Source organism: Jaculus jaculus, chromosome X, assembly GCF_020740685.1.
Source record: "Jaculus jaculus isolate mJacJac1 chromosome X, mJacJac1.mat.Y.cur, whole genome shotgun sequence".
NCBI classification, from domain to species: domain Eukaryota; kingdom Metazoa; phylum Chordata; class Mammalia; order Rodentia; family Dipodidae; genus Jaculus; species Jaculus jaculus.
In genome coordinates this window covers 57,730,054-57,757,182 of record NC_059125.1, presented here as the reverse complement: position 1 = coordinate 57,757,182, position 27,129 = coordinate 57,730,054, and the positions used below count along the sequence as shown (strand labels likewise).

At 38.7% G+C, this 27,129-nt stretch overlaps 1 protein-coding gene across 3 annotated transcripts in view; it reads left to right on the top strand.

The window, feature by feature from the left end:
* Positions 1 to 26,846, top strand: part of Zc4h2 (zinc finger C4H2-type containing) — an 86,348-nt gene extending 59,502 nt beyond the window's left edge. The window contains exons 1-6 of one of the 3 annotated variants that reach the window (XM_045140368.1): positions 8,271 to 8,433; positions 20,146 to 20,317; positions 22,044 to 22,216; positions 23,433 to 23,595; positions 25,079 to 25,122; positions 25,430 to 26,846. In XM_045140368.1, coding sequence (XP_044996303.1) covers positions 8,381 to 8,433; positions 20,146 to 20,317; positions 22,044 to 22,216; positions 23,433 to 23,595; positions 25,079 to 25,122; positions 25,430 to 25,562 — 738 coding nt within the window. In that variant the 5' untranslated portion in view covers positions 8,271 to 8,380 and the 3' untranslated portion in view covers positions 25,563 to 26,846. Of the gene's footprint in view, positions 1 to 8,270; positions 8,434 to 20,145; positions 20,318 to 22,043; positions 22,217 to 23,432; positions 23,596 to 25,078; positions 25,123 to 25,429 lie in introns of those variants that run through there. The other 2 variants (XM_045140369.1, XM_004661016.2) reach the window with 2 other exon arrangements.
* The last annotated feature ends 283 nt before the right edge of the window (positions 26,847 to 27,129 follow it).

The window sequence follows — 27,129 nt, the reverse complement described above, 5'->3', positions numbered from 1 at the left end:
TGCACAAGGTGGTGCATGCATCTGGAATTCATTTGCAGTGGTGGGGGGTCCTGATATGCCCATTCTCTCTCTCTATGCTGCTCTCAAATTAAAAAAAAACCAATCTGACTGTGGTGATACAAACCTCTTTTCCCAGAACTTAGGAGGCTAAGGCAAGGAAATCATGAATTTGAGGCCAGCTTGGAAAACAGAGATACTGTCTCAAAACAACAAGAAAGAAGCAAACAAACAAAATAATAGAAAAGAGAAGGAAATTCAAACAAATGCAATCAACCACATGATTTCTTGCTTCTTCTGGTTTACATACAAGTGCTTGGGGATAATTATCTAAAGAGAAGGTTCAAATAAATATGAAAATCACTCCATCCTGGAAAATAGGATAAATAAGAAAAGCAAAGGAAAATGTATTAAATGTGTCATGTTTACTAGGGGTGGAAGGATTCATGACATGAACCTTAGGTTCAGATATTCTTCAGCTTAAAAAAAGGAGCTTTGGGCTGGAAATATGGCTTATCAGTTAAGGCAGTTGCCTGAAAATCCTAAGGACCCAGGTTCGATTCCCCACAACCCATGTAAGCCAGATGCACATGGTGGTGCATGCATCTGGAGTTCATCTTCAGTGGCTAGAGGCCCTGCTGCACCAATTCTCTCCCTCTTTCATAAGTATATAAATAAAATAAAAAGGTGAGCTTTTAAGTATGTATCCTTTGTTGAATATTTTAAGTTCCAAGGAACATTAGAGAGTTCCACTCTATTATTTTACAGATGGGAAGCCTGAGTCTACTAGAGGAGAGACTTGCCTAAGGACATACAAGAGGATAATATTAGGCTTTTGATATGAATTCAAGCTCCCAGACTCAGAAGTCAATATGCATTTCTTCTCCTGAGTTTTGGTAGAAGCTGATGAAAAGTTTTAAGAATATTCAGCAGATATACAACATACTACTATTATATAGGTTTTTTCATAATATAGTTTACAGACATGGAGAAAGGAAAATTGGGGCTCCCTTATTCCCAGTGCCAGTTCTTTGTTCCTGGTATTTTCTACTTGGGGTATCTAGGTCATTTACATTGGATAGGTGAGAAAGAAGAGAAGAGTGAAATTTCAGTAACACAATGCCATCAAAAATAGCAAAAATCTTAGCTGAAGCATTACATGGAAAATACCTCACACAGCCTATGTAGGCAGATGCAAATTATATTAATCCCCCACAACTCCCAGCTACTTTGGGAATCTTAGTTAAGGTTCAAATTACACCCTCCCCTAGTGAAGGGCTAGAGAACATAAAAGTTTTCTGGGAGGGGGCTTAGAAGTTAAGAGTACTTCCTGAGCAAACATGAGGCAGCACGAAAGCCCTCTCCATTTCCATCCCCAGGACCCACATAAGCAACTGATGCAGAATGCTTTTATAACTCCAGTGGGGAATAGAGAGCCTACAATCCCAGAGCTTGGGAGAAAACAGCAAGTTCTAGGATCAGTAAGATCAAGTAGAAATGGATATAAGATTAATGGAGCATGACCGTGACACATGATATTCTGCTCTGGTCACCATAGGTGACTCCAGATGCATGCACCATGCACTATTCTTCTGGCTTCATGTGGGTTTAGGGAATCAAACCTTTCGTCTATTGTGTGGATGTTTACTTTCCCTGGCACCATTTTTTGTAGAGGCTGTCTTTTCTCCAGTGTTAATTTTTGGCATCTTTGTCAAAAATCAGGTGGCTGTAGCTGCATAGATTTCTGATTAAGTCTTGTATTTTATTGTTTTGATCTGTATGTATATTTTGTACCAGTTTTATACTGCTCTTGTTACTATAGCTATGTAGTATAACTTGCAATCTGGTATGGTGATAACTGTAGCATTATACTATTTGCTCAGAATTGTTTGTCCATTAGTCTTTTCTTGTTTCCACGTGAATTTTAAGATTTTTTTCTATTTGTGTGAAGAATGACATTAGAATTTTGATATGGATTACATTGAATTTGTAAATTTCTTTTGGTAGGATAGCCATTTCCATAATATTCCTGAGCATAGGAGATCCGCCCTACATAGGAGGCCATCTCGAACATTTCAGATTCACTGAAATAATAAGGATTATTTTAAAAAAATATAAGCCAATAACATAATCCTAAATATGCAAGTCTTAACACAAAAACACAATGAACATGAAAAACCAAGGCAACATTACTCCACTCAAATTTCTTAATTCCACAGCAATTGTCTCTAATAGGAATGAATTCAATAACATTACAGACAAAATTTTGCTTCAAATTGTGAACTGCCAAAGACAAAAGTTTTCCTCATAGAAAAGAAATAAAATTCGTTCCAACTTTAAAAATATTTTATTTACTATTTTCATGAAAAGAGAGAGAGAGAAGAAGACAGAATTAATATAAGAATATGGGCATGCCAGGGCCTCTTGTCACTGCAAAGAACTCCAGACACATGTGCCATTATGTGCATCTACCTTCACGTGGATACTGGAGAATTAAACACAGGCTGTCAGGCTTTGCAAGTAAGTGCCTTTAACTGATGAAACACCTCTCCAACCTCATTTCAACGGTTTATATATCAAAGTTAAATAAGTCCCATTTATAAATCTACCAGTATCTGTAATCCTACTTATGTTTTGGTTTGTTTCATTGTTTTTCTCTTAGGTACTGGTGACATAATACAATACATACTTATTTATTTATTTATTTATTTTTATTTTTTTATTTTTTTATTTTTTTATTTATTTTTATTTTTTTTATTTAATTTTTATTAACATTTTCCATGATTATAAAATATATCCCATGGTAATTCCCTCCTTCCCCAACATACTTATTTATTATAACCTAATATTGTTTTCCTTTTACTATATTCTACCATCTAATTCATTTTTGGGATTATTCTTTTCTGTTTTCTGCCACATTCTAAGTATATTGATTATATCTATCTCTCTAGTTTCTATTTTTGCAAATCAAGGTATCTTATTCCCAGGCTCAAACATTAGGAAGGGGTCTTGGGAGATGGTTCATTTGGCCAAGTGCTTGGTACACAAGCATGAGGACGTGAGGTCTCTAGTACCCATGTAAAAACCAGGCATAGAATCACATGCCTGTAATTCCAGCTATTGGGAGGCAGAGAAAGGAGGACCCCTGGGGCTCACTAGCTAGCTGGTCTAGCCAATTCAGTGAGCTTCAGGCTCAGGGAGAAACCTTGTCTCCAAAGATAAGTTTGAGGGCTGGAGAGATGGCTTATTGGTTAGGACACTTGCCTGTGAAGTCTAAGGACCCAGATTCGACTACTCAGAATCCATATAATCCAGATGCACAAAGTGATGCGTGTGAACATGCTGTGCACACACACAGGGTAACACATGTGTCTGGAGTGTTTTCAGTGATTACGGCCCTCATGTGCCAACTCTCTTTTTCTCTTTCTGTCTTATAAAACAATAAGTTTGAGAATGATTGAGGAAGACACCCCTCAACCTTTGACCTCCACATACATGTACACACATGTGCATATTTACTTGCACACATATACATGTGCACAAACATTCATGCATACACACCACACATGTAGAAATAAAATTTAGATAATGAAGATAGATAATTCTATAAGTCTTGATGGCCCTTGATATTTTCACAGCAGCATAAGGGGAATCTTTACAACTCAGGCAATGCATCTTTAGTCCTCCAAGATTTACATACCCAAATTAAATCTATATCAAGTTCTGGATTATGTTTTAATGTTATCAGGCACTTTATGCTATAAAGCCTTGCTGGTTTTGGAATTAATCTTAGACATAAGAATCTACTCTGTGCTTTATTGTTCATATAGTTTTGAGATCTCAAGTAATATTCTGTCTTCCAAATATCCATGACATGATAATCCTCCAATATACAAGTTTGAACCTTTTCATGTCCTCTCCTACTTAAATCAGATAGGTTGGGGCTTTTGGTCCAAGAATAGGCAGGGTTTATGACCCTGTTCAGTATGAAGAACTTTCAGAAAATGGATCTTCAGCATTCTTCAACCCTTAAGATAAGGAATTGAGTGGGGCTTGGTGGCACACCTTTAATCCCAGCACTTGGGAGACAGGGTAGGAGGATTGCTGTGAGTTTGAAGCCACCCTGAGACTACATAGTGAATTCTAGGACAGCCTGAGCTAGAGTGAGACCCTACTTTGAAACAAACAAACAAACAAACAAACAAACAAACAATTAATATTAAGGAATTGAAGTCACAGAGGAGGAAATTGAGTCAGGATCGAAACACAGGGAAAATTCCAGAAGAGAAAGTAGTTCTTTACTCCAGAGTCTGGTTGAAGCCTCTTACCAGCTAATGACCAGTTTCCAGTTTTCAGCCCAGTTTCCAGTACACAACATTCTCTGTGAAGTTTAGCTACATAGATATTTCTTTTATATAGACGTGTCAAATAAACATGTTAACATAACAATGAATCATGCTTAAGGCCTAAGTATATATTGTCTCTCTCCTTTCTTAGCTGTAAACCTGTAATTTTCTCAGGATCTCACTATGAGCCCCACTTACAGTAAAAGACCTGCCTTAACCCTTCTTCAACTGCTGTGACCCATGGTTTTATTTTTATCAGGTTTTGATCCCATCAAAGATACGTCTAAACCACCCTATAATTTCACATATCAAAAAAGAGGGGGGGAAAGAAGAGAAACTATTTCTTAGCAATCCTTTGAAATGCAATGTGAGAGCCACAAAAATATATATTGTCTATTGCTAAGACACTTAACGGTAACATTCCTTTGAGAAGCCCACACCTATGCTCTCAGGTACTTCTTGTTTCCTTTAGTGCCTCTTTTTTATTAATCCTATGTTTTAATCTATGTTAATTTTTTTTCTTTTTCTTTTTTTTTTTCGAGGTAGGGTCTCACTCCAGTTCAGGCTGTCCTGAAATTCTCTCTCTCTCTGGATGTAGTCCCAAACTGACTTTGAACTCACAGTGATCCTCCTACTTCTGCCTCTAAAGTGCTGGGATTAAAGACATGCACCACCATGCCTGGCTCACATTTTCTAATAAACTCCAACTCTGCTTCAAACTGGCTCATCCTGAAATGCTTTTTACAGCAATGGAAAGCTGAGTTGAGATCCATAAAGGAAGGTGCTGGCAGTGCTGGCCTGTGCCTTCTGCCACACTGTTTCTGACACTTCTTACAACTGTGCAAGGAACAAGTGAGACAAGTTTTCCTACATAGTTCAAAAAAAAAAAAAAAAGGCAAACCTATAGAGGGACAGAGGCTTCTTGCTCTTTCTCTAATTGACATCTTAATTGTTAAAGATAGCATGGACTTCCATCTTTCTTTAACGTCCATTCATAGGAAGAAGGGGGCATACCTCACTCCCTGAACACACCCTATATTGCAGTGAACTATGAAGCTGAAATAATAAAGTCTTCAGCTTGATAGAGGCCATAAGGAGCCACAAAAATACAGTTCTGTGAATCTGGAGTCCTGGTTATGGGTTGAACAACCCAAAGTAGGTGACCTTGGATATATCCTTTGTCCTTCTTGGCCTCAATTTCCTCATGTGTAAGAGGATTTTGGTGAATCTTGAAAGATATTTGCCAAGTTACTTTGAAAATCAGAATGTAAACCTGTAGCACATTTAATTTAAACAGATGTGTTGGGGCTGGAGAGATGGCTCAGTGGTTAAATGTGCTTGCTTACAAAGTCTGGTGGCCTGGAATCAGTTTCCAGTTCCCACTTCAAGCCAGATGCCCAAAGTGGCACATGGATCTGGAGTTCTTTTGCAGTGGCAGGAAGCCCTGGCTCACCCATACTCTGTCTTCCTCTCTTTCTCCTTCTCTCTCCCTTTCTGCCTTTTTCTCTCTGTCTCCCTCAAATAAATAATAAATAAGATATTTAAACAGATACATAATCACATCTAAAACATTTAGTCCCTAATTAGGCATAAGGACATAATGTAAGGTGAAGATTTTTAGAGGAAATTGATAGGGGGGGGGGGAAGGGAAGAACTTTGGTTTTAAAACCCAAAGAGACCAGGCTGTGGATATTACTTAGCGATAGAACACTTGACTTGTGTCCATGAAACCCTGTATTTTTTCACAAACACAGTAAAACAAACAAAAAAATAAGCAAAAACAATCACCACTGAAAAACCCCCCAAGAACATTCTCAAATGGCTTCTTGAAAATCTCAACATACATGTTCCTCTTCTTTCCAAACCAATACTAACTCACTTTGATAAATGCTTTATGCTTACCTGAACCCTTTTTGACATTTGTCCTCTACATTTTTTCATATACATTTTTCATATTCATTTCCTTCGTGAATCTTCAGATGCACTCCAATTTGAGATAAAGCTCTTTGTTTGTAACTTACTGTGTGGCCTTTTTTAAAGCCACTTTTCCTATTTGAGTCAATTTTCTGCCTTGTAAAAGAGAATGGACCTATTTGCTCACTTCATGAATATTGTAAGGGTGAAATGATAGGCTGTACATTTAGCCCTCGACACATTACTAGCCATACAGGCTTCTTCTCTCCTCTTCTTACAGGACACAAGGCTTGACTCACTGTTTTTTAAATGTCAGCTAGTTGTAATATATGATAGGGGTCTTCAAAACCATCAGAAAATATTAGTCCATATACTAGAGATTTTTTTCTGGACATGAAAGTTAGCTGGTTTGGGATTCAAAGAATAGGAAAACTTTCATTTCTTCCCCAAAGAACTTTTAAATTGAGTAGACACTCAAAATGGCCTCATATTCATGTCCCATGTGCTTTGCTGGGCTCCTACACAATACCAAGCCCTGTATTTAACATCAACATGTAGATGACCTCACTAAATCCTCACAATAAGCCTTTGAAGTGGGGCTCACTAAGTCCATTTTTCAGATGAGGAAAGAGAAAGAAGCTCAGAAAAACTGGAGTTCAGTCAGGGAGAGCTATGACTCTAGTTGGGAGGGAGGCAGTGCCTTTCAGGCCAGATCCACCTTTGAGAAACTAACACCTGCTTACCTTTTCTCATTTCATCTAACTCTCCACTCTGCTTCCACTGTCACCTTCTTAAGATATCCCTCCAACTTCATCACTTCTGTGATTTAAAATTATTTTATTTTAGGGGTTATAGGTGTAGCTTGGTGGTAGATTGCATGATAAGAATGCACAAGACCTTGATTCAATTCCCAGCGCCAAAATTAATATATACTCAATATAATTCCATATTACTTGGCACACAGTAAACACATAATAAATGTTTATTGAATAATTGTTTACCCACAGTATTAAGTCCAAATTTTTAGCCTGACATTGAAAGTACTTCAAAACTTATTTCCAACCATCTTTCTTTATCTTTTCCTAACTTATATTTTGTAGGTACATCTTCCACTTCTCTTTCTTAAATGCATACCTCACAATAAGAACTCCATCCTTCAAGCGCCCTGAACCATTGTCCTTTTCTTTCTCTATATGTTCTATCCTTTCCTGTAAATGTCATTCTCCTATATAGCCTGATAAATTCTTAGTTATCTTTTGAAACCTATTTTCATCTCCATTCTGATTTAACACCTGCTATTTCTGCATTGTGACACCTCGCTGCATAATGCTTTGTTTTTACAGCCTCTCTTGCTTCTCTAAGGCAAGGACTCGATTTTATTTTATCTTTGCCTTTTTTAAAAAAATTATCTTTTGGCTGTTGGAAGTGCCTCCCTCAATATTCCCTTCATTGACTGGCAAAGGATAAGGTCAGTAACAATTCAATGGATGGGTAGCTGGAAGAAGAAAGGATTTTTCCTCCTCAAGCCCAGTTTCCCTGTTTTTGTAGCCGCCCCCTCCTCCGCGTCTTCCTTCTCCACCTCCACCCCATTTTTATTGCATTGCCAAAGCTATAATACCCAGGCTGCCGCTACAACACTTGACATTTAGAAACTAATTCTACCGCAGCGTTTCTCTCCTGCCCAAGGCATTCAGTAATTAACGATTTCTACACCTATTGGGGGTGGGTGTCCCTGGCGGGTGTGAGCGGGTATGATTCTCATTTCTCCAGTTGCCTTAGGAAAAACTTCCCCATTTTTCCACACACTAACCAAACGAATATTCCCATTCCCTTGTACTCCTTACAATCTTTGACATAATTATCTGTGACAAATTGATTTAAAGTGCGGCTAGAGGAAGAGAAACAGGACTGATCGCTTGGCCTTCTGGGAATTGTAGTTCTTAAGGCCCCCGAGCTCCCTGGTTGACTGTAGAAACGTGGACTACAGCTCCCAGGCCTTCTCTAAAGCCCTAACGCACAGGCTCTCAGCCCCAAACCAGTAGGAGGTGGCTACATTGTATCTATTGTATCCCTTGGCTGGAACATTTGTACATTCTCAGGACGTGAAATTGAGAGTGAAAAGCATGGCAGATGAACAAGAAATCATGTGCAAATTGGAAAGCATTAAAGAGATCAGGTAAGCGCTTCACTGAACGTTGCAGCCTCCCTCCGCCCGCCTCGATTCTCCCCCGCCCCCATCCCTCGCTAAGAATGAGGGCTGTTACCTGTGGAAAGTATCTATTGTTGGGCTACTTGTGGAGGGGAGCCGGAAAGGGTCCCATTCACCATACACTTACAGGTGAAGTGAGAATTGTGGGGGAAGGGTGGGGTGAATCAAAACAGACCATTGGAGGGAGACGGGGAGAGGGGAGGTAGCTTGCCAGATGTAGCTGAGAAAAACACAGTTGGAGACAGAAGGGGCTGGTCCCAAGACCGTGTGTGTGGTGGTGGTGGGTAGGGGATCAGAGTTGTCATTCATTGACGCATTTAAAAGAAAATACTTCTTGAATACAAGTTGTTTTTAGCTTCTTCCTTTTTAGGAGTCGAGAATTTTCTGTTTAGTGTACAGTTCAACTTTAGGACCCCGAGCTCCGAAAGCCTTTTGAAGGACTCTAGCACACCAGTACAAGTTTCCACTGCCCTATGGCTACTAGATGGGTGCACAAAGGAACCCTGTAGGGGCAGCTGGGGGGATGTCGTGCACTTTTACTTTTTTGCCACTTTCTTCATATCTCCTAATTAAATGGGAGATGAGAGTTATGGGGACTAAGAACATGAACACATGAACTGGTGGCTGTGCACTTCGTGACATCACAGCAGCAATCCTGAAGGGGGTTGGCGTAAAGGATGGGCTGGCAAAGTGAGAGTTGCCACTCCATGACCACATAATGGTGGCGATGAAGCACCTTAGTTTCTTCTTTCTGTGGAGGGATTGTGCGTGTCTTTTCTTTTTCAGGGCAAGAAAAGGAAGGAAATTATTGTTAATTGAGCCCCTGGTGTGCCAGGCCTTTTGACCTATTTGCATTCATTTCTTCATGCATCCTGTGACCTTCGTTTCTAGCAGGGAAAATGGAGTCTCAGGGGATATGGATGAGTTTCCCAGAACCACTCAGCTTGAAAATGCCACATTTTGATAGCTCCCATTCTTTACACTGTTTCCTACAGAAGGGCAGGAGGTAGGGGCATACTGCAGTCTTTTTCTCCAACAGCACCAGGAGTTAGGGAATTGAACACCTAGGTACAGGAGAATTCTAGGGGCCACGACAATGCATCTTACTGAGAAAATTAGGCCTTTAAGTAGAAAGCCCCAAAGCCAGGCTACTCTTACTGGGCTTTGAAAGAAGCCTATCTTATTACCAGAGGTGGATCATTTGGGAGCAAGGACATTCATCCCCAATGAAAATTGATCTCTTTCAGTGAAGACCACCTGAGGAGTTAGGACTTCTTTTGTATCATTGAGAATTTTAATACATGAACATACTGTAATTTGATCACAATTTTCTCTCATTATCCTCTTTTGTGCCCCCTCCCACATCTCTAGCCCACTGTGGAACCTCCTCTTTCCAAGTAGTCCTTTGTTTTGCTGTCTCATTCTTTTTGTCTTTTTATCAACTATGTCATAATGTTGATGGCCTCAATAGTGTGCAGGTCTTGTGGAGGTGATGACATCCATGGTGAGGTTATAAATGCACCCATCAGTTCATGTTTAGAGGATAGTGCCCCAAAGTACTCCTCATCCTGTAGATCTTACATTCTTTTCACCTTCCTCTTCCACAATGTTCCCTGAGCTTGAGAGAGCTGATAGAGTTTCCTCATTTAGCATCAAGCTCTCAACAGCTTCTTATATTTAGAACTTTAATGAGTATTTGAGTTTCCTTAGTATCCGCAGATATCTCTATACAGAAGATTCTCTGGCTAGTGGTGAGAGTAGGACTAATATTCTTTTTGCTTCCTCCTCTACAATGTTCCCTGAGGCCTGACAGATGTGATAGAGATACCTTGTCCAGTGTTGAGTACTAACTGTCACTTCTCATCACTTTGGTGAGTCTTGGATCATCCCAGTAGTCACCGCCATCTACAATAAGAAGCTTATTTAACCAAAAGTTAGATAGATTAATCTGTGGGCATAAATATAGCCATTTAGAGTGGAATTTAGTGGGCACAATGTATCCATTTAGCCAAAGAACAATAGTGGCTTTTCCTCTAGGGCCTATGACATTCAAAGCCATAGGCTTTTGAGTTGGTTTTCAGTATCAGGCATGAATTTTCTCATAATGAGCAGGTCTTTAACTAGAGAGCAATTGGTTATACCCACATCATTACATCAGTGAGTACACATTGCCTGACTGACCCATTGTGTATGTTGCAGGGGTTACTGCTGGCTAAAACTGTTGATGACTTTTTTCCTTCCTATGAGCCTGCATAGCATTTTATAGTACTACTGTACAGTGAGGAAGATTCCAGCTAAGTTCCAGATTGATTTCTCAGTGTGATGTCTTCAACAACAGAGTCTTGCCATCATGTAGTTCTGGTGGGCAGGTTGTCCCAAGACTTCTCAACAGTGGTAAGCAGGATTTTCTATTGTAAGCAGCTGGAATAGGATCAGGAAGGTTTTAGAGGGAAGGCTGAATGTTTACTGGTTTTTGTTTGTTTGTTTTTCGAGATAGGGTTTCACTCTAGTCCAGGCTGACCTGGAATTTACTATGTAGTCTCAGGCTGGCCTCACACTCATTGCGATCCTCCTACTTCTGCCTCTAGAGGGCTGGGTTAAAGGCATGTACCACCATACCCGGCTGAATTTTCACTCTTAACCAGCATCTAAACCAATTCCTAACAAAGGCATTCCAACCTGGTTCTCAAGTAAGATGCAGTGTAGAAACAGCAATTATTCTGTCCCACCTGCATCCCCATGAGCATGTCAGAGGATGCCTGATAAGGCAGAACACACAGATGGCAATAGTAGCATGACATAGGTATTAGAATTATCTAAAGGTTTTTTTAAAAAAATCATTAAAATGCTTAATGAGAAATTATATTAAAATATCATCATTAGAATGATGCAGTGAAGCTGGTGTGGTGTGTTGCATGCTTTGAATTCCGTCACTTAGGACACAGAGGTAGATGGATAGCAGTGAGTTCAAGGTCACCCTGAGACTACATAGTGAATTCCAGGTCAGCCTGAACTAGAGAACAAGACCCTAATGTGGAAAACCAAAAGAAAAAACAAAAAAAATGATGCAGTGAGCAATTATAACAAATTTGGAATATGTAAAAATAGAAAATCACAGCAAGAATCAGAAAAACCATAAAGAAGCTAATGAATTTTTTAAATTAATTAATTAATTTGCAAGAAAAGAGAGAAAGAGAAAGAGGCCCACACCAGGGCATTGGCTGCTGCAAACAGTCTCCTGATGCATGCACCACTTTGTGCATCCAGCTTTATGTGGCTACTGAGGAATTGAACTCTGATCTTTTGGGTTTGCAGGTAAGCACCTTAACCACTGAGCTGTCTCTCCAGCCCCAGATATTTTTTTAACTTAAAAACTACCAACAATCTAGAAACTTAACAGATAGACTCAACAGTAATATGGAAAAGACATAAAAATCACACAGCCAAAACAAAAAAATAAAATAAAAAATCACTGAGACTATGTCAAAAGCTTTACAGTCCTGCCAAAAAGAGAAGGAAAAGAGGAATGACCTTAAAAAGAATTTGAGGAAATAATGACTGGAAATGCCCCAATCTGAAGAAAACCAACACCAATAGAAACAAAAATTCCACCACCAACAACCAAAATCCATTCCAAGGCAGATTGTGATGAACTTTATGAAAAAAAAAAAAAACATATTGAAGGAGAAGCAGCTGAAGAGAAATAATACTTTTACTATGCCTACAATGAAAAAAGTTAGAATCATAATTTTCTCATTGTTAATATCAGCAGAGCAACTATGAAAAAATAACAAAAATCAGTTCTTTAAAAAAGAAAAACGAAGGAACTTTGGAACATCAGGAAGGAAGAGTAAACATAAGAAGCAAAAAACAGAGGAAATAGGGTTGAGTTTCCTTTTTCTTTTGGGGTTTCTTAGTGACACAAAGAAATTTTGTGTTTTTTTTTATCAGCATATATTTAGTTGTACAGATTTTTCCTGTGACATTTCATATATACATATAATGCACAATGATCTTATTCACCACTGTTATTCTCTATTGTTTTCCCTTTCTCTTATCATCTTCTGTAACAGACCACTTGAAGAAAAAATTATAACATTATTATAATGTAATCTAAGTATATATAAGCAGTATGTTTATGACATTTTAAAAACAAGGGAGGGCCAGGTGTGGTGGCACACGCCTCTAATCCCAGCACTCGGGAGGCAGAGGTAGGAGGATCACTGTAAGTTCAAGGCCATCCTGAGACTACATAGCGAATTCCAGGTCAGCCTTGGCTACAGTGACACCCTACCTAGAAAAACCAAAAAACAAAACAAAAAAACAAAAAACAAGGGAGAGCTAAGGAGATGGCATAGCAGTTAAAGTGTTAAGGCACTTGCCTGCAAAGTCAAAGTACCCAAGTTTGATTCTCCAGGACCCACATAAGCCAGATGCACAAGGGGTCATACACATCTGGAATTCACAGTTATCTTAGATTGAACACTAAAACTCCTTTCTGTTTTTGCCTTCAACCTCTTGCTCAAATTCCTGTTCTAACCATTTCCACTTTCACTGAACAATTTTAGGCCTTCATCATGATTACCCTGAATATTTGTAGTATTGCATCCATTTCTACCTATAGAATTACTTCCTTGTCTTTCATCTGTATTCTATCTTTAATTCTTTGCACACTGTTATAAGAACTACACTCACAATTCATGGGTATCATGGTTTTCCTCAAACATCTCACTGACTTACCACTTCAGATTCTAGTCCTTTGAAAATAGAGGCCATTGTCCATTGTTGGATTGCATGATAAATTTATTCAGTTGCTAGTAGTTAAATTTTATTTCAAAAATAAGGTTACCAATACACATTGTACAAGAGGCCCACGTGTGCCAATATATCTTTAAGATGCTTATGTTGTTAATTCATGCATATTGCATATATACACATGTATGCATATACTATATTCCTTTGAAGCTATTATTCTTTCCTATCATCCTTCAGCCAGTGAGTACTCTGTCAGCCTCAGCAAGCTCCTTGGTTACTGAGCTTGATAACTTAGCCCCAGTAAGCAGGTACATTGTCAATAAGCAGCACTATTTTGAAAGGAATCTTCTTTGAGAAGGAATTTCCAATAGAGGGATTAAAATATCCAGTGAATTATATTAGTAAGCAGATATACTGTCACCCAAGCTTTTGTTTTATGTGTGTGGCATAGAGTAAATTTAGTGTTATTCTTAAAGGCTATAAGATATTTGGGATGGTAATGAACATTGACTTTCACTTAGTATTATCACTAGCTGCATTAGTCCCTAATAAGAAAGTTGACCTGTCCTTTGAACCTAGATATTGACTTCTCTCTAGTTACACAATTCTAGAAGGTAATTTCTTCCAATGTAAGTCTGCTTCATCTACACAGAGAATAAGTTGTTTTGTGTATGGCTCATTTCATCAATTATCTTACCTAGATCCAACTTAGTTACTATAGCTTCTCCATTAATACTTCCTCCTTTCCCCTTACACATTGATGTTTTTGAAGTGATTTTCTTTAAATCTCATGAAACAACCTCTGCTATCATCACATTGCTTCTGTAGCTTCCATACATTTATCAAACTTCATAGTACTGAAGAGTGTTAGGGCCTAGCTCTGGATTCGAGATTTTCTCTTAAAAGAAAACTTTCATTGGTTTAATCATTTAAGCAGACCACTAAAACTTTCTCCAAACCATCAGTAAGGCAGTTTCAACTTTTTTTTTTTTTAATCAGTCATGTGGTCCCACTGGAATAGTGCTTTTTATTTAAAGTAAGACACATGTGACTCTTCCTTTCATTTGAGCACTTAAAGACCATGGCCGAGTTATTCACTGCCCTAAATTAGTAAATTAGTATTGCTGTATTTTAGGGAATAAGAAAATCTGAGAAAATGGAGAGATAGGGGAATAGCTGGTTGATGGAACATTCCGAATATGCACATTAATTAAGACAGTTATCATACATGAGCAAAGTTTGTAACATTACACAAATAAATGCAATAATAACATCAAAGATGACTGGTCTCAGATAAAAATTACATATATAATTATAAAATGTTTGAAATACTTAAAGAATAAGAAAATTATAACAGAAACAAGAGTGAGCACAAGCTGAGAAAATGGTGACAATAGATTTGCGTGGCACAGTTACCACAAATCTTTAATTTGGTTAGACTGGAGAATTTTTTCTAAAAGTTTAAAAAAGAAGTAACATCAATATTCACAGTCTTCTAGAAAGTAGCAGGGTAGAGAACATGTTCCATTTTATTTTCTAAAATTCTTACTATCTGGTTACCAACTATAAGCAAAAACAGTACAAAAAAAGAGTAGAGACTCATAAATATAATGACTATATATTCAAAAATCATAATTAAAATATTAAAAAATATAGTTCTGTAATGTATAAAAATAATTATACCCCATGACCAATTAAGTTTTATTCTGGAAGTGCAAGTCCGGCTAGTTATTTTAAAAAATCAATATCAGTTATATTCACAAACTAAAGAAAAAACTTATATGATAATTTTAATTAATGGGTATAAAACACTTAACAGAATTCAACAAACATTAAGAATAAAAATCTCTTAGAAAACTATGAATGGAGGGTTAATTCCTCAATATTGGTATCTATGCATATGCTATATTATAATGAATTGTAAAAGTATGAATATTCTACTTCAAAGATCAAAAAGCATGAATATCTAGTTTCAACACTACTATTCAGTATAGTATTAGAAGTTGTAGGTAGGACAGCTAGGCAAGAAAGTAAATAAAAAGTGAGCTGATAAAAAAAAGAAATAAAATTGTACTTATTGCTGAGCATAGTTGTGCATGCTTTTTAGTTCTAGCACTTGTGAGGCAGAGGCAGGAGGATCACTATGAGTTTGAGGCCACCCTGAGAGTACATAATGAATTCGAGGTCAGCCTGGATTAGAGCAAGACCCTGTCTCAAAAAAAAATATTATACTTATTTATAGATAACATAATTGTGTAAAATACCCCAAGAAATATTTTTAAAAGCCCAAATATTAGTGAAACTTCCTTATCTAATAAGTGAACTAATTAATCCAGGATATAGTACACTAGCTCAGTGTATAAGAATGAATTGTTTATATATTATTAATAAGCATGTGGAGGCCATAATTAAAAACATAAAACCACAATTAAAGCTACAAACTTATTTACATTTACTTCCAAATGTGAAACATTTGGTCCATTTCATAGTGGACAATTGACAAAGGCTTTAAAACACTTTGTTTTATTATTTTGTTTTTTTCAGGTAGGGTCTTACTCTAGCTAAGGCTGACCTGGAATTCACTATGTAGTCTCAGGGTGGCCTTGAACTCATGGCAATCTTCCTACCTCTGCTTCCCAAGTGCTGGGATTAAAGGCATGCACCACCATGCCCCTCAAAACACTTTGGATGGATATCAACTATATCCGTTACCTTCATGTTACTGGGGAAAAAAAAAATACCTAAGCAGAAGCAACTTAGGGAAGAAAAAGTCTTTAATTTGGCATACAATTTCAGATGATAGAGTCCATTATGACATGGAAAGCATAGCAGAAGCAAGAAGCCTGTGTCACATTCTTATATCAGCACAAAGGAAGCAAAGACAGAAAGAATAGCAAGAAGGGCCAAGTTGTAATGCCTTAAGGCCTGCCCCTAATGACATAATTCTTCTAGCAAGGCTGGTTTCCCAACCTTCCTAAATAGCACCACTTTGCTGAAGAGCAAGTGTTTATAACCATGGGTCTATGTGGGACATTATATTAAAACTACCACATTGTGCCTTAGACCTCCATGGGCTCCATGGTCATGTTTTGATATTAAATGCATTTAGTCCAACTTTAAAGTCCCTGTAGTTATTATCAGTTTTAACACTGTTGAAAAGTCTGAAATCTTCTTTGAGATGCAAGGCAGTCTCTTAACTGTGAGCCCTGTAAAGTCAAAACACAAGTTACATACTTCCCTCACATAATGGCACAGAGTAAACATTAACATCCAAAAGGAGAGGATTAAGGGCATAGCAAGGAGATATAACACCAAAACAAGACTGAAAGATAGCAGGACGAATAGCAAATCCTGTAGCTCCATGCTGGGTATCTGTGACACCTAGTGAAATCATCTGGGCTTCAAAAGACTTGGGTAGCTCTACTCCTCGAACTATATTATCTGTAGCCTCTCTCCTGGGCAGAATCTGCCCTGAGTCTACAACATTTTTGGTGGATGTCTTTCCAACATCCTGGAGTCACCATTTCAGCTTAGGGTTCACCTTCACAGTTTCATGCAGTGACCTCACAGGGTCTCCTTGCAGGTACTTCCAACCCTTCCTCACATTGAGTAGCCTAAGTGACTCTCTGGAACCTTAGTGTAATATTCCATGACCTCGCAGGACATTAATTTTTCATTTCAAACCAGTACCACATGGAAAGTGCTGCGGAGTTTTGCTGTCAAGTCCGGATGAAGCCTGATGCCCATGGCAAATAGTTACAGTCACCTCAGTATGCTAACAGTGGGAAGCAGAAACCTCGTTTAGCATTCTTCCTTCAAGCCTCTTACTTTCAAAATAATTCACATTCTTCATTTCTTGAGCCTTTAATAGGTTGAATCTTTCCCTCAAGACATTTTTCCTATTATCCCAGTCCAGAGCAGTTGGTTCATCTTTAATGGTCATAATTTCTTTAACAATTATAGCCTAAGGGGCTACAGTTTTTGTACTCATGACTTTAAACTTGCTTACATTTTTCCAAGCCTAACTTTATATTTTTTTATGTCTTTAGGATCTGTGTGTTGCTCTTTTTCACTGTAGATCTGAATCAAGTCAGTTGAAATTTTATTCTGACAAACACATTAGTCCATTATGCTTAAATTCAAGTTTGCTAAAAGTTCTCAGAACATGGGCAGAATGCAGCAGACTATCACACGAATTGCCTCTAGTTCAATAACCAATACAGTCCATATACCCTCTCAAACCTCATGAGCCAAGTCTCCTTTATTCACATGTTTATCAGTATTTTGGCCTTTCAAAATCCCACCAGAATAGCCCATCCAGCTCTCCCTAAAACACTGTGTGGTGGTTTGAATCATTTATCCCCCAGAAACAAATCTGTTTTGAATAGTGGTTCCCCAGCTCATGACAATTTTGGAGGTAGAGCCTTGCTGGAGGATGTATGTTGTTGGGGGCAGGCTTTAGGGTGTTATAGCCAGATCCCCCCTTGATAGAAATTGACTCACTTTCCTGATGCTATTTTCCAACTGCTGTGGCAGAAGTGATGTTCAGTTTCTGTTCATGCCATACTATCCTCTGTCAAAATAAATATTTTGTAATTCAAACTACTTTCCTCCCAATAGCTGCTTTCAGTCAGGTGTTTTGACCCAGAAATGAGAAAGTAACTACAATACATTGAGAGGTGTTTTTAATCCGAAGTTCCAAATCCTTCCACATTCCTTTCTCAAACCAGTTTCAAAAGACTAAGAACCACATGGTCAAGTTTATCACAACAGCAGTTCATTCTCAGTATCAATTTTCTATGTCAGCTTCTCTCTCATTGTTCTGATCAACTACCCAGTCAGAAATTATTTATGGAAGTAAAGGGTTTAATTCAGCATATAGTTCCATAGGGTAGAGTCCATAATAGAGGAAAAGCATGACAAGAGCAGGAAGCCTGTCTTACAGTGTGGTATCAGCAGGTTGGCCAAGTTTTCAGTTCTTTCTAATTCCCTTTGTAAAAATACCTGGTAGTCAACTTAAGAGGGGATGTTTTTAGCTCACAGTGTTAAAGGTTGTTTTGGTTTTTGGCCCATGGAGAGGCAAAACATCATGTTGATAGGAAAATGTAGAAAAGGAAATTTTTCACCTCATTGGACCACGGAATCATGGGAAGGGATACAGTAAGAGGCCACCACATGATGCAATCCCAAGTTTATACACCCCAGTGACCTACTTCCTAAAGCTAGATCCCACATCCTATTTCCATCACCTCCCAAAATAGTGCCACCAGCTTGGCACCAAGTGTTCTATATACATGAGCCTGTGGGGGACATTTCATATTCAAACCAAAACAATAGGTTTTGGTATTAGAGACTCTGGCTTTAAATCTCACTTTACTAGCTCGGTATCTTAAGCTTCCATTTCCTTCTGTACAAATGGTGCAACACCCATCCATTTATTTCTTCCTAATGTAAGAACAATAAACCATGATTTTTTTTTTTTAAATACAGAAAGGAAAATTCCCGGCAGCTGAGCTATCCAATATAGTTCTTTTTCTCTGTGGATTGGTGCCATTAAGGGACATATCTTGAGGTAATAGGTTCAAGTAATACTGACAAAGGAGATAGCAGCTGGTTGATGTCAGAGGCCAAGGGTTAGGCTATAGAGAAGGAGAATATAGGAGATACTGGAGCTGAGGAGAAGGCTAATAACTAAGGCAGAAATATGAGTAAGGGGCAAATGACTAGATAGCTGTTGAGAATCAGGGAGTGGGATTATGTGTGAGGACAAAATGCTCTACAGGGCCTCCTTCCAAAAGTGTGTATCCCTCACATGTAGGCAGGTTTCAAATGACTTTAAAGCCCTTTAATATTCCCCAGATCTTTTTCTTGTACAGTAGCATGCATGTATAATTTGACATTACAATCTTAGTGTATACTTTTTCATTGACTATCATATATGTTACAATTTCTATGACACAGATTTTAATAACTCCAAAATGTGCCAGTTTTGCCTATAGCCCAGAAGGCACATCTATTTGTATTAACACTTTTATTCTTTGGATAATTTCTTTAGAATAAACTCTTAGGGCTGGGGAAATGGCTTAGTGGTTAAGGTGTTTTCCTGTGAAGCCTAAGGACCAAAGTTCAATTCCCCAGGACCCATGTAAGCCAGATGCACAAGGGGGTGCATACATCTGGTGTCCGTTTGCAGTGGCTAGAGTCCCTGGCATGCCTATTCTCTCTTTATCTGCCTCTTTCTCTCTCGCGTGCAGATAAATAAATAGAATAAACTCCCAGATGTGGGATTACTGAGCTAGATGGTAAAAATTGAGATCTAACAATAAGCATGTTTTTGTGTCCTTAAGACAGAAATGACCCATATTTACCTTCTCCTTACTCATCTTTAACTAATGATTATGGTATGCGAGTCTTGTTTAAAGTAAACTTCATTAATATTCATAATTCAGTCCCTCAGTTACAATAGGCACACCTCAAGTGCTCAATAGCCACTGGTACTGTTGTTCTGGAAATCACAGATAGAAAAGATTTCAATCACTGTGGAAAGTTGATTGAACTCTCTAGAGTTTCTCAAAAGGTCACTGTTGACATCTTGATTGGAAGCACTTTGTGGAGTGGGACTTCTGATCAGCATCTCTATCCCACTTCCACTAAATGCCATTAGTACTCTCCCTTGAGTCAATCCCATAACTAAAACCTGCCTCCCTTTTACAGATGCCCCAGTGGCACAAAATTAACCTCATTTGTGACAACACCTACAAAGAAAGTGCCTTTTAACTTTTCTTGGGGTGACTTTCAGTTGGCTCTGACTGAGAGAGGAAGATTTGAAAAGATGGCTTAGAAAGAAAAGCCTAACTCTCTTCTCCCATTTTTATCTTACTCTCTTTCCCCACTGGCCTGTTTTCTGCTCTGGGAAATTTTCAGGAATAAGACCCTGCAGATGGAGAAGATCAAGGCTCGTTTGAAGGCTGAGTTTGAGGCACTTGAGTCCGAAGAGAGGCACCTGAAAGAATACAAACAGGAAATGGACCTTCTGCTACAGGAGAAAATGGCCCATGTGGAGGAACTCCGACTGATCCATGCTGACATTAATGTGGTATGTGGCTGGGCTATCTACACACAGATAGTCAAGAATTTTGTGGCCTGTCTTTGATATGTGGCTATAGCCAGCCTAAGCTAGTAGGCCTCAAGTTATTGTGAAGTGGAAAAATCCAGGAGTTCTGAATCCAGCTCTGGCTCTGTCATTAGCTGAGTGATATCACTATAAAAGTCCTTTCTGGTTCTCATTTCTTTCTCCCTATATAATACTTTAGTCCTGGAATTCTGAGTGTTAAGATATAGCTAAGGAAAAGTGAACCAGCTGTTTGCCTCTGAAGTATAGCTTAAAGTGCACAAAGGCTCCCAACCAGACCAAATAAATCATCTCTGTCTGCTTATCTAGGTAGAACTCCTTTGGACCATGAGAAGTAAACTGTTGAGATGACAAACTTCCCTCTTATACATGCTGGGATCCTATATTGATTATTCCTTCATCAGGAAGGAGGTTTGAGGTATTTACATATGAGGTCCTTTACAGTCCATAGAGACTATGGCAATGTTATTTTATTTACCTTTTTAGGAATTAAAGAGACTTCATTAGATTAAAAGAAAGAAAAGGGAGAAAGTACAGAGAGCTCCTGTCATGTGGCTGGCAGGAGGGGACAGAGAGCCCATGTGGAAGTAGTGGTAACCCCCATCAGGGCTTAACCCCAACAGGGCTAAGATGAGGGGAGCTTACCAGAGCGAGGACCTATAGAGATGAACAGAAGAAAAAGCTTTTTTTTTTTTTTTTAATGGACCTAAGTGTCTATTCTTGGGGAACTTGATTCTGTAAGAATACTGATTTCCTAGCCTTATCAGACCTAGTATATTAAAGGAAATACAAATGAAATTTGAACAATCGGCTCTTGGGATTTTCTGTAATAGAGATCACAGGATGCTGGGCCTCATGAGGAATTGTCAGCTTTGCTGTCAGATAACTAATGATGCAGAGCTGAGAAAATTAACATCATCTTTGCCATGGGAAGGCATGACACTCCATTCCAGTGGATTACAGAGCATCAGAGTCACCTTGAAAGCTTATTAAAACACATTCTAAGCTGGCTGTGGTGGTTCACACCATTAATCCCAGCATTTGGGAGACAGACATAGGAGGACTACAGTGAGTTCAAGGCCACCCTGAGACTGCATAGTGAATTCCAGGTCAGCCTGGGATAAAGCAAGACCCTACTTCAAAAAACCAGAAATAAAACCTATGATTTCTAGATCCACATATATGGTTTAGGGCCTGAGAATTCTTAAATATGGGATTGCCACTACTGCTGCTGCTACAACCACAGTTTGAAAACCACTAACCTAAGAGAAAAGTTATCAGTTTGGGAGACATAAATCTTAAATATTTATATAGGCTTAGTCCCTAATAAGTATTTTCCTGAAGAAATCCTTTCTTCTTTCTGGTAGGGTGAGGTAAATGAAAGGCCATTCCTGTTCTTAGATACAATTTGTTTCTGTTAATTCTTTTAACTCCTATATTGAGTATTTTAATTGAATTTTATTATTAAATCTTCACTAAGACTGTATCAGATATGCATAATTAAACATTAATTGCTATTGAGGTGAAGAAGCTGAGAATTGACCAAAGTTACTTCAAAAGGACTTGATAGATAATGAATTTGAAAAATAGGTTGGTCTGCTTCTGGAAATGGTACTATTATCTACTCCATTATAAAGCCACTTTGAGAAGATAAGATTTTTCTGTGTCCCTATCCTATTTTATTTTATAGATGGAAAACACTATCAAACAGTCTGAGAATGACCTGAACAAGCTTTTAGAGTCTACCCGACGACTGCATGATGAGTACAAGCCACTGAAGGAGCATGTGGATGCTCTACGCATGACACTGGGCCTGCAGAGGCTTCCTGATTTGTGCGATGAGGAAGAGAAACTCTCTCTGGAGTAAGCCACATGCCCTCTGACCCTATATATATGAGAGAGGGAATGAGAATGAATGATTGAATGAATGAATGCCTGGCCTGAAAGCCAGAACACACATATGTAGTCTCAGTCTTAGGCCTATCAGTAGCTGATTCATTATATTGTCTTGTGTAAGTCCCTATACTAACCTGTTGTATAAGAATGGTTGCCAGGCGTGGTGGCGCACACCTTTAATCCCAGCACTTGGGAGGCAGAGGTAGGTGGATCTCCTTGAGTTCGAGGCCACCCTGAGATTACATGGTGAATTCCAGGTCAGCCTGGACTGGAATGAGACCCTACCTCAAAAAAAAAAAAAAAAAGAATGGTTAACCAAGAATAATAGATGGTTTTTAAAATTACTTCTGTGATTTTTAAAAAGATTTTATTTTTATTTATTTATTTATTTACTTATTTATTTGACAGAGAAAGAGGGAGGGAGGGAGAGAGAAAGAGAATGAGTAGGCGTGCCAGGGCCTCCAGCCACTGCAAACAAACTCCAGATGCATGTGCCCCCTTGTGCATTTGGCTAACATGGGTCCTGGGGAATTGAACCTGGGTCCTTTGGCTTTGCAGGGAAACACCTTAACTGCTAGGCCATCCCTCCAGCCCTACTTTTTTTTTTCTGACAATACAACAAATTACCTAGGAATCTTTAGAGATCGTTCCCCAAGTCAGGGTCTAGCAAGATATCCAGAAACCTCAAAAGGCCAAGCTATCATGATCTCTAAGGGCTTAGCCTGGTCTTAAATCCTCAAGACCCCAGCTGAGGACTAGGCTTACTTTAAAGAGGACATTTTAACATAACAGAATGAAGCATTTCTTAAAAATACAGCAGGTTGCCTATCGTAGTAGTCATATTCCTCTTCCTAGAAGTATATAAATGTATTCCCGAGTATACTTAGTAAGAACATTGCAAATGACCATGAGATAGATAGAGGATAGGACTAAATGTCTTCTAAGGACCTTTCTAGCACTGATATTTCTTGATCACCTGGGTCTGTTAGAGTCCAGGAGCAAAATAACTACCTTTCCTAGAAGTTAATGGTATTGAAATGCAGGAAAAAGAGCATTGTGCTGGGGAAGGTGTGGTATCTTTTTACAGAGTCACAGTCTAACTTTTGGTTCTGTGGCCTAGAAATTTTAAGAAAGTCAGTTCTTGCTTTCAGAATGATCTAGCCAAAGTTTCTTGTCCTCAAAGTTACTTTGAGAAGCAGAAAGCAGAATGGCAGACAGAGCCTCAAGAGCCCCCCATTCCAGAGTCCCTGGCTGCTGCAGCAGCTGCTGCCCAGCAACTCCAAGTGGCCAGGAAGCAGGACACTCGGCAGACTGCTACCTTCAGGCAGCAGCCTCCACCTATGAAGGTAAGTGTTATATAGCATTACTCTGAATTTCAATTACTCTGAATTGAAATAGAGGGTGGACTGGGTCAAAAGGTCAGCAAGTCTGGGAGAGCTGAAACTTAAAAGATCACAGATTGCTCCCCTAATTTATAGGAGCAGTAAACAACTAGTCCAAGGGGCAGACTCTGACCACTGTTGTATAGCAGTTTTCTCTGAATTGAAACATTCCCACCTGAGGAAGGAGAGAGGCTCAGAAGGTCAAGCCTATGAAGGCTGAAACTTAAAAAGACCCCTGCATAAGGTTCCATAAATGGTAAACAACTCCTTGCCGGGAGACTCTGACCAGCCGAGCTGCTGCAAGTCAGGCAGTGTGAGCTTACAAGATGCAGCTGACATGAGTTATCTTCCCTGCTGGGTGGGCTTTTCTGTGAGTCATCCATGCTTCTATAAACAAACCCGAGCCTTGTTCTGTAAGTAATCCCAATAAACTTATTGGTTCATCAAAACTGGTTTGGGTGCAATTATGCTTTGATCTGTAGTTTGTACCCTTTTTAGGGTGAATAGACATGTGGTCATGTCTCCATAAGCAAAACAGTTTCATGTGATAGCAAATAAGCTACATAAAGCTATGGAAAAAACAAAGTTCTCTGCCATGGTAGGACTATGAAATGCTGAATCTGAGGTTATGGGCTTATTTATTTTGGATATTCCTTAGCCACCCTTGACTGGAACACAAATGAAGTAGTGTTATATTAGGTCTACTTCCCCCCCCTGAACATTCCCAGAGGGATTAGAATGCAGCAGGGAGCTTGGCAGGCCCTGCTGAAGTATAATTTTCTAAATGATATAAACATAACCTTTACACAAATATATAGTGAAAATATGTCATTAGTAAGGGTATCAACAGAACTACAAGTCAGTTTCCAAGAACATCTGAAGAACAGATATTTACATGATTAGGAAAGAAAAGAAATGCTTAAATAAATTTGGAAAGTTTTATACAGAACTGATTTATTTCATTTAGGGCAATACATTTGTGACCTTTAAGATCATTCTTTCTTCCAAAAAGAACTAATTTTCAGCCGGGCGTGGTGGCGCACGCCTTTAATCCCAGCACTCGGGAGACAGAGGTAGGAGGATCACCATGAGTTCGAGGCCACCCTGAGATGACAGAGTTAATTCCAGGTCAGCCTGGACCAGAGTGAGACCCTACCTCGTAAAACCAAAAAAAAAAAAAAAGAACTAATTTTCATTTCTACTAGGCATAAACCATTTGTGGCTTACCAGTATAATATCACAGGACCTGATAAGTAGTAAATACTCAAAGCAACATTCTCCTATACTAGAAGTCTGACCTGCTCCCTGCTTTCATTAGATTTATTGGCACACATACATGCCTGATGCTTTTTGTATTTTAGCTTAACATAAAATAGAGCTAAGTAGTTACAACAAAAGGCTACTTAATGTGAAAAGTTTAAAATATTTACTACTGTGGTTTTTACAGAAAAAGCTTGCTGACTCATCCTGTCTAAGAAAATTACATAATCGGTGGGTGAGCCTGTTGGAGACAATGTTCTACTGTATTGCTGAATGGATATATAGTCCTCATTTTGTCTTATTATCAAGTTTTCATACATTTTTTCAATATCCTTCTCTGACCTGGCTTATATACTTCACTCTCGTGTTCTGTGGCCTCCAAAAACACTGATCTCTACTTGGGTCTCACTGATAAGTTTCCCCTTCTGATAGAAAAATCACCATTGCTTTCTGGGCCCCTGGTATCAGCAGTCTAAACCATTACCCAGAAGAACCATGTGACTAACTTCTTTTTCCTTTGTTCGCCACCTCCTTCCAGGCCTGTTTATCATGTCACCAACAAATTCACCGAAATGCACCTATATGCCCTCTTTGCAAAGCCAAGAGCCGATCCCGAAACCCCAAAAAGCCAAAACGGAAGCAAGATGAATGAAAAAAGAGTGAACCTATAGACCTCTTCTGATCACAAGCCCTCCCTTTGGCCAGAGTGATGATGTCCTGGTATAAAAGAAACCTTACCCATTTCTACCAAGTCTTCTATTTAATGTTAAGGAAAGATAACCCTTCTCTGATCCAATTTCTTTCTGTTCTTGGGATTTCTAGCTCAAGCAGAGTTGTGGTTCAGGTGCTAATGGCTGTCTCTTCTGTCCCACCTATATTTCATATACTGTCCTTGTTCGGAGATGAGTAAAGGGGGAAAGGCCAAGACTGAATCTTTTCCTTTGGTCTAAAGCCTGGAGCCTTATGAGCTATAGGGTTCAAGAGCTAGGACAGGCCTATACCTTGTTTCAGAAAAAGGTTCTAATGATTTCCATTCATGTACTTTTGCCTTTGGTTCTGAAGGGATCATAACTTTTGTGCTGGACTTCCCAATGGGCTGGGTGCTTATATCTCATAACCCCTACCTTCCTTCTTAATGTCCAGAGGTAACTTTGAGAAATGTTTCTTTTTATATTAATTTATGAGGACTACGTATTATTCTAAAGCTGCACTCAAGTCTCCCAGATGTACTAGAGTTATTAGGTTATGTGTCTAGGAATCCTGAGATTTGTGAGCCTTTCCTCATATTCCTATTCTTTATAAATCAGTATACATTCCTCACAGTGAAATAAGGGACCCATTCTACCATTCCTTCCTAGCTCATAGTGTACAATGCTGAGACTGAGGGATAAGGGTTGTTTCAAACCTAGAGGAGACCCAGGCTGACTTTGGCTTTGGATTTTGTTCAAAATTATTACCCTGATACCTGTTCATTATTATATCACTCAGAGGATAGGAATGGATATATAATCAAGTGAATAATAATCATTTTACAGATAGGACTTTCCTTCCAGTCCTCCCTCCCTTTATTAGGTCTGTCTTCTTCAAAATAATCTCAGTTCAGGGTAACAGTTGGACACCCCTTTCCTATGAATTTTGCAGGTGATGTTACTTGCCTAAAGGAAAGGCACTAAGCTCCCTAAACCCCACAACTCACTTCTCTACAAAGCCAGGTCTTCTAGTCAATCTTACTCTTATAGGCTAAGAATGGGTGCTAACTGACTGAAAAAGGTTTTGCTTCAGGTTTCACTCCCTGGCTGGGGAGAGAAGGGAAATATTTTTCCTTCTTTCCTTAATTGTAGTTTTAATTGGCTACAATATGTGTTCAAAACATCAAAGGTTCCTCTGCCTTTTGAAAGTAAGAGTGTTATGACTGTATAAATCCATTTAAATAAAAATTCATTCATTGGAATAAATGCTGACTGAGTACTTACTGCGTACTAAGTAATACAAAAATAATAATAAAGGTGAATTCTAGGTAAAATAATGGATTAGAAACTGCCTTTGTATGATCTAGTGAAGAATAATGTTCAGAATAAGAATGAACAAACTATATTCCTAAGAGCAAAATATAGGAAACATACAAAGGGAATGATAGGACAACTGAAAGCTATGGAGAAAAGAAAGGCAATGTGAGATATTAAAATTTTTCCTTAGGAAGAAACCACTACCTGATACCCAGACATAACATATGGCCTT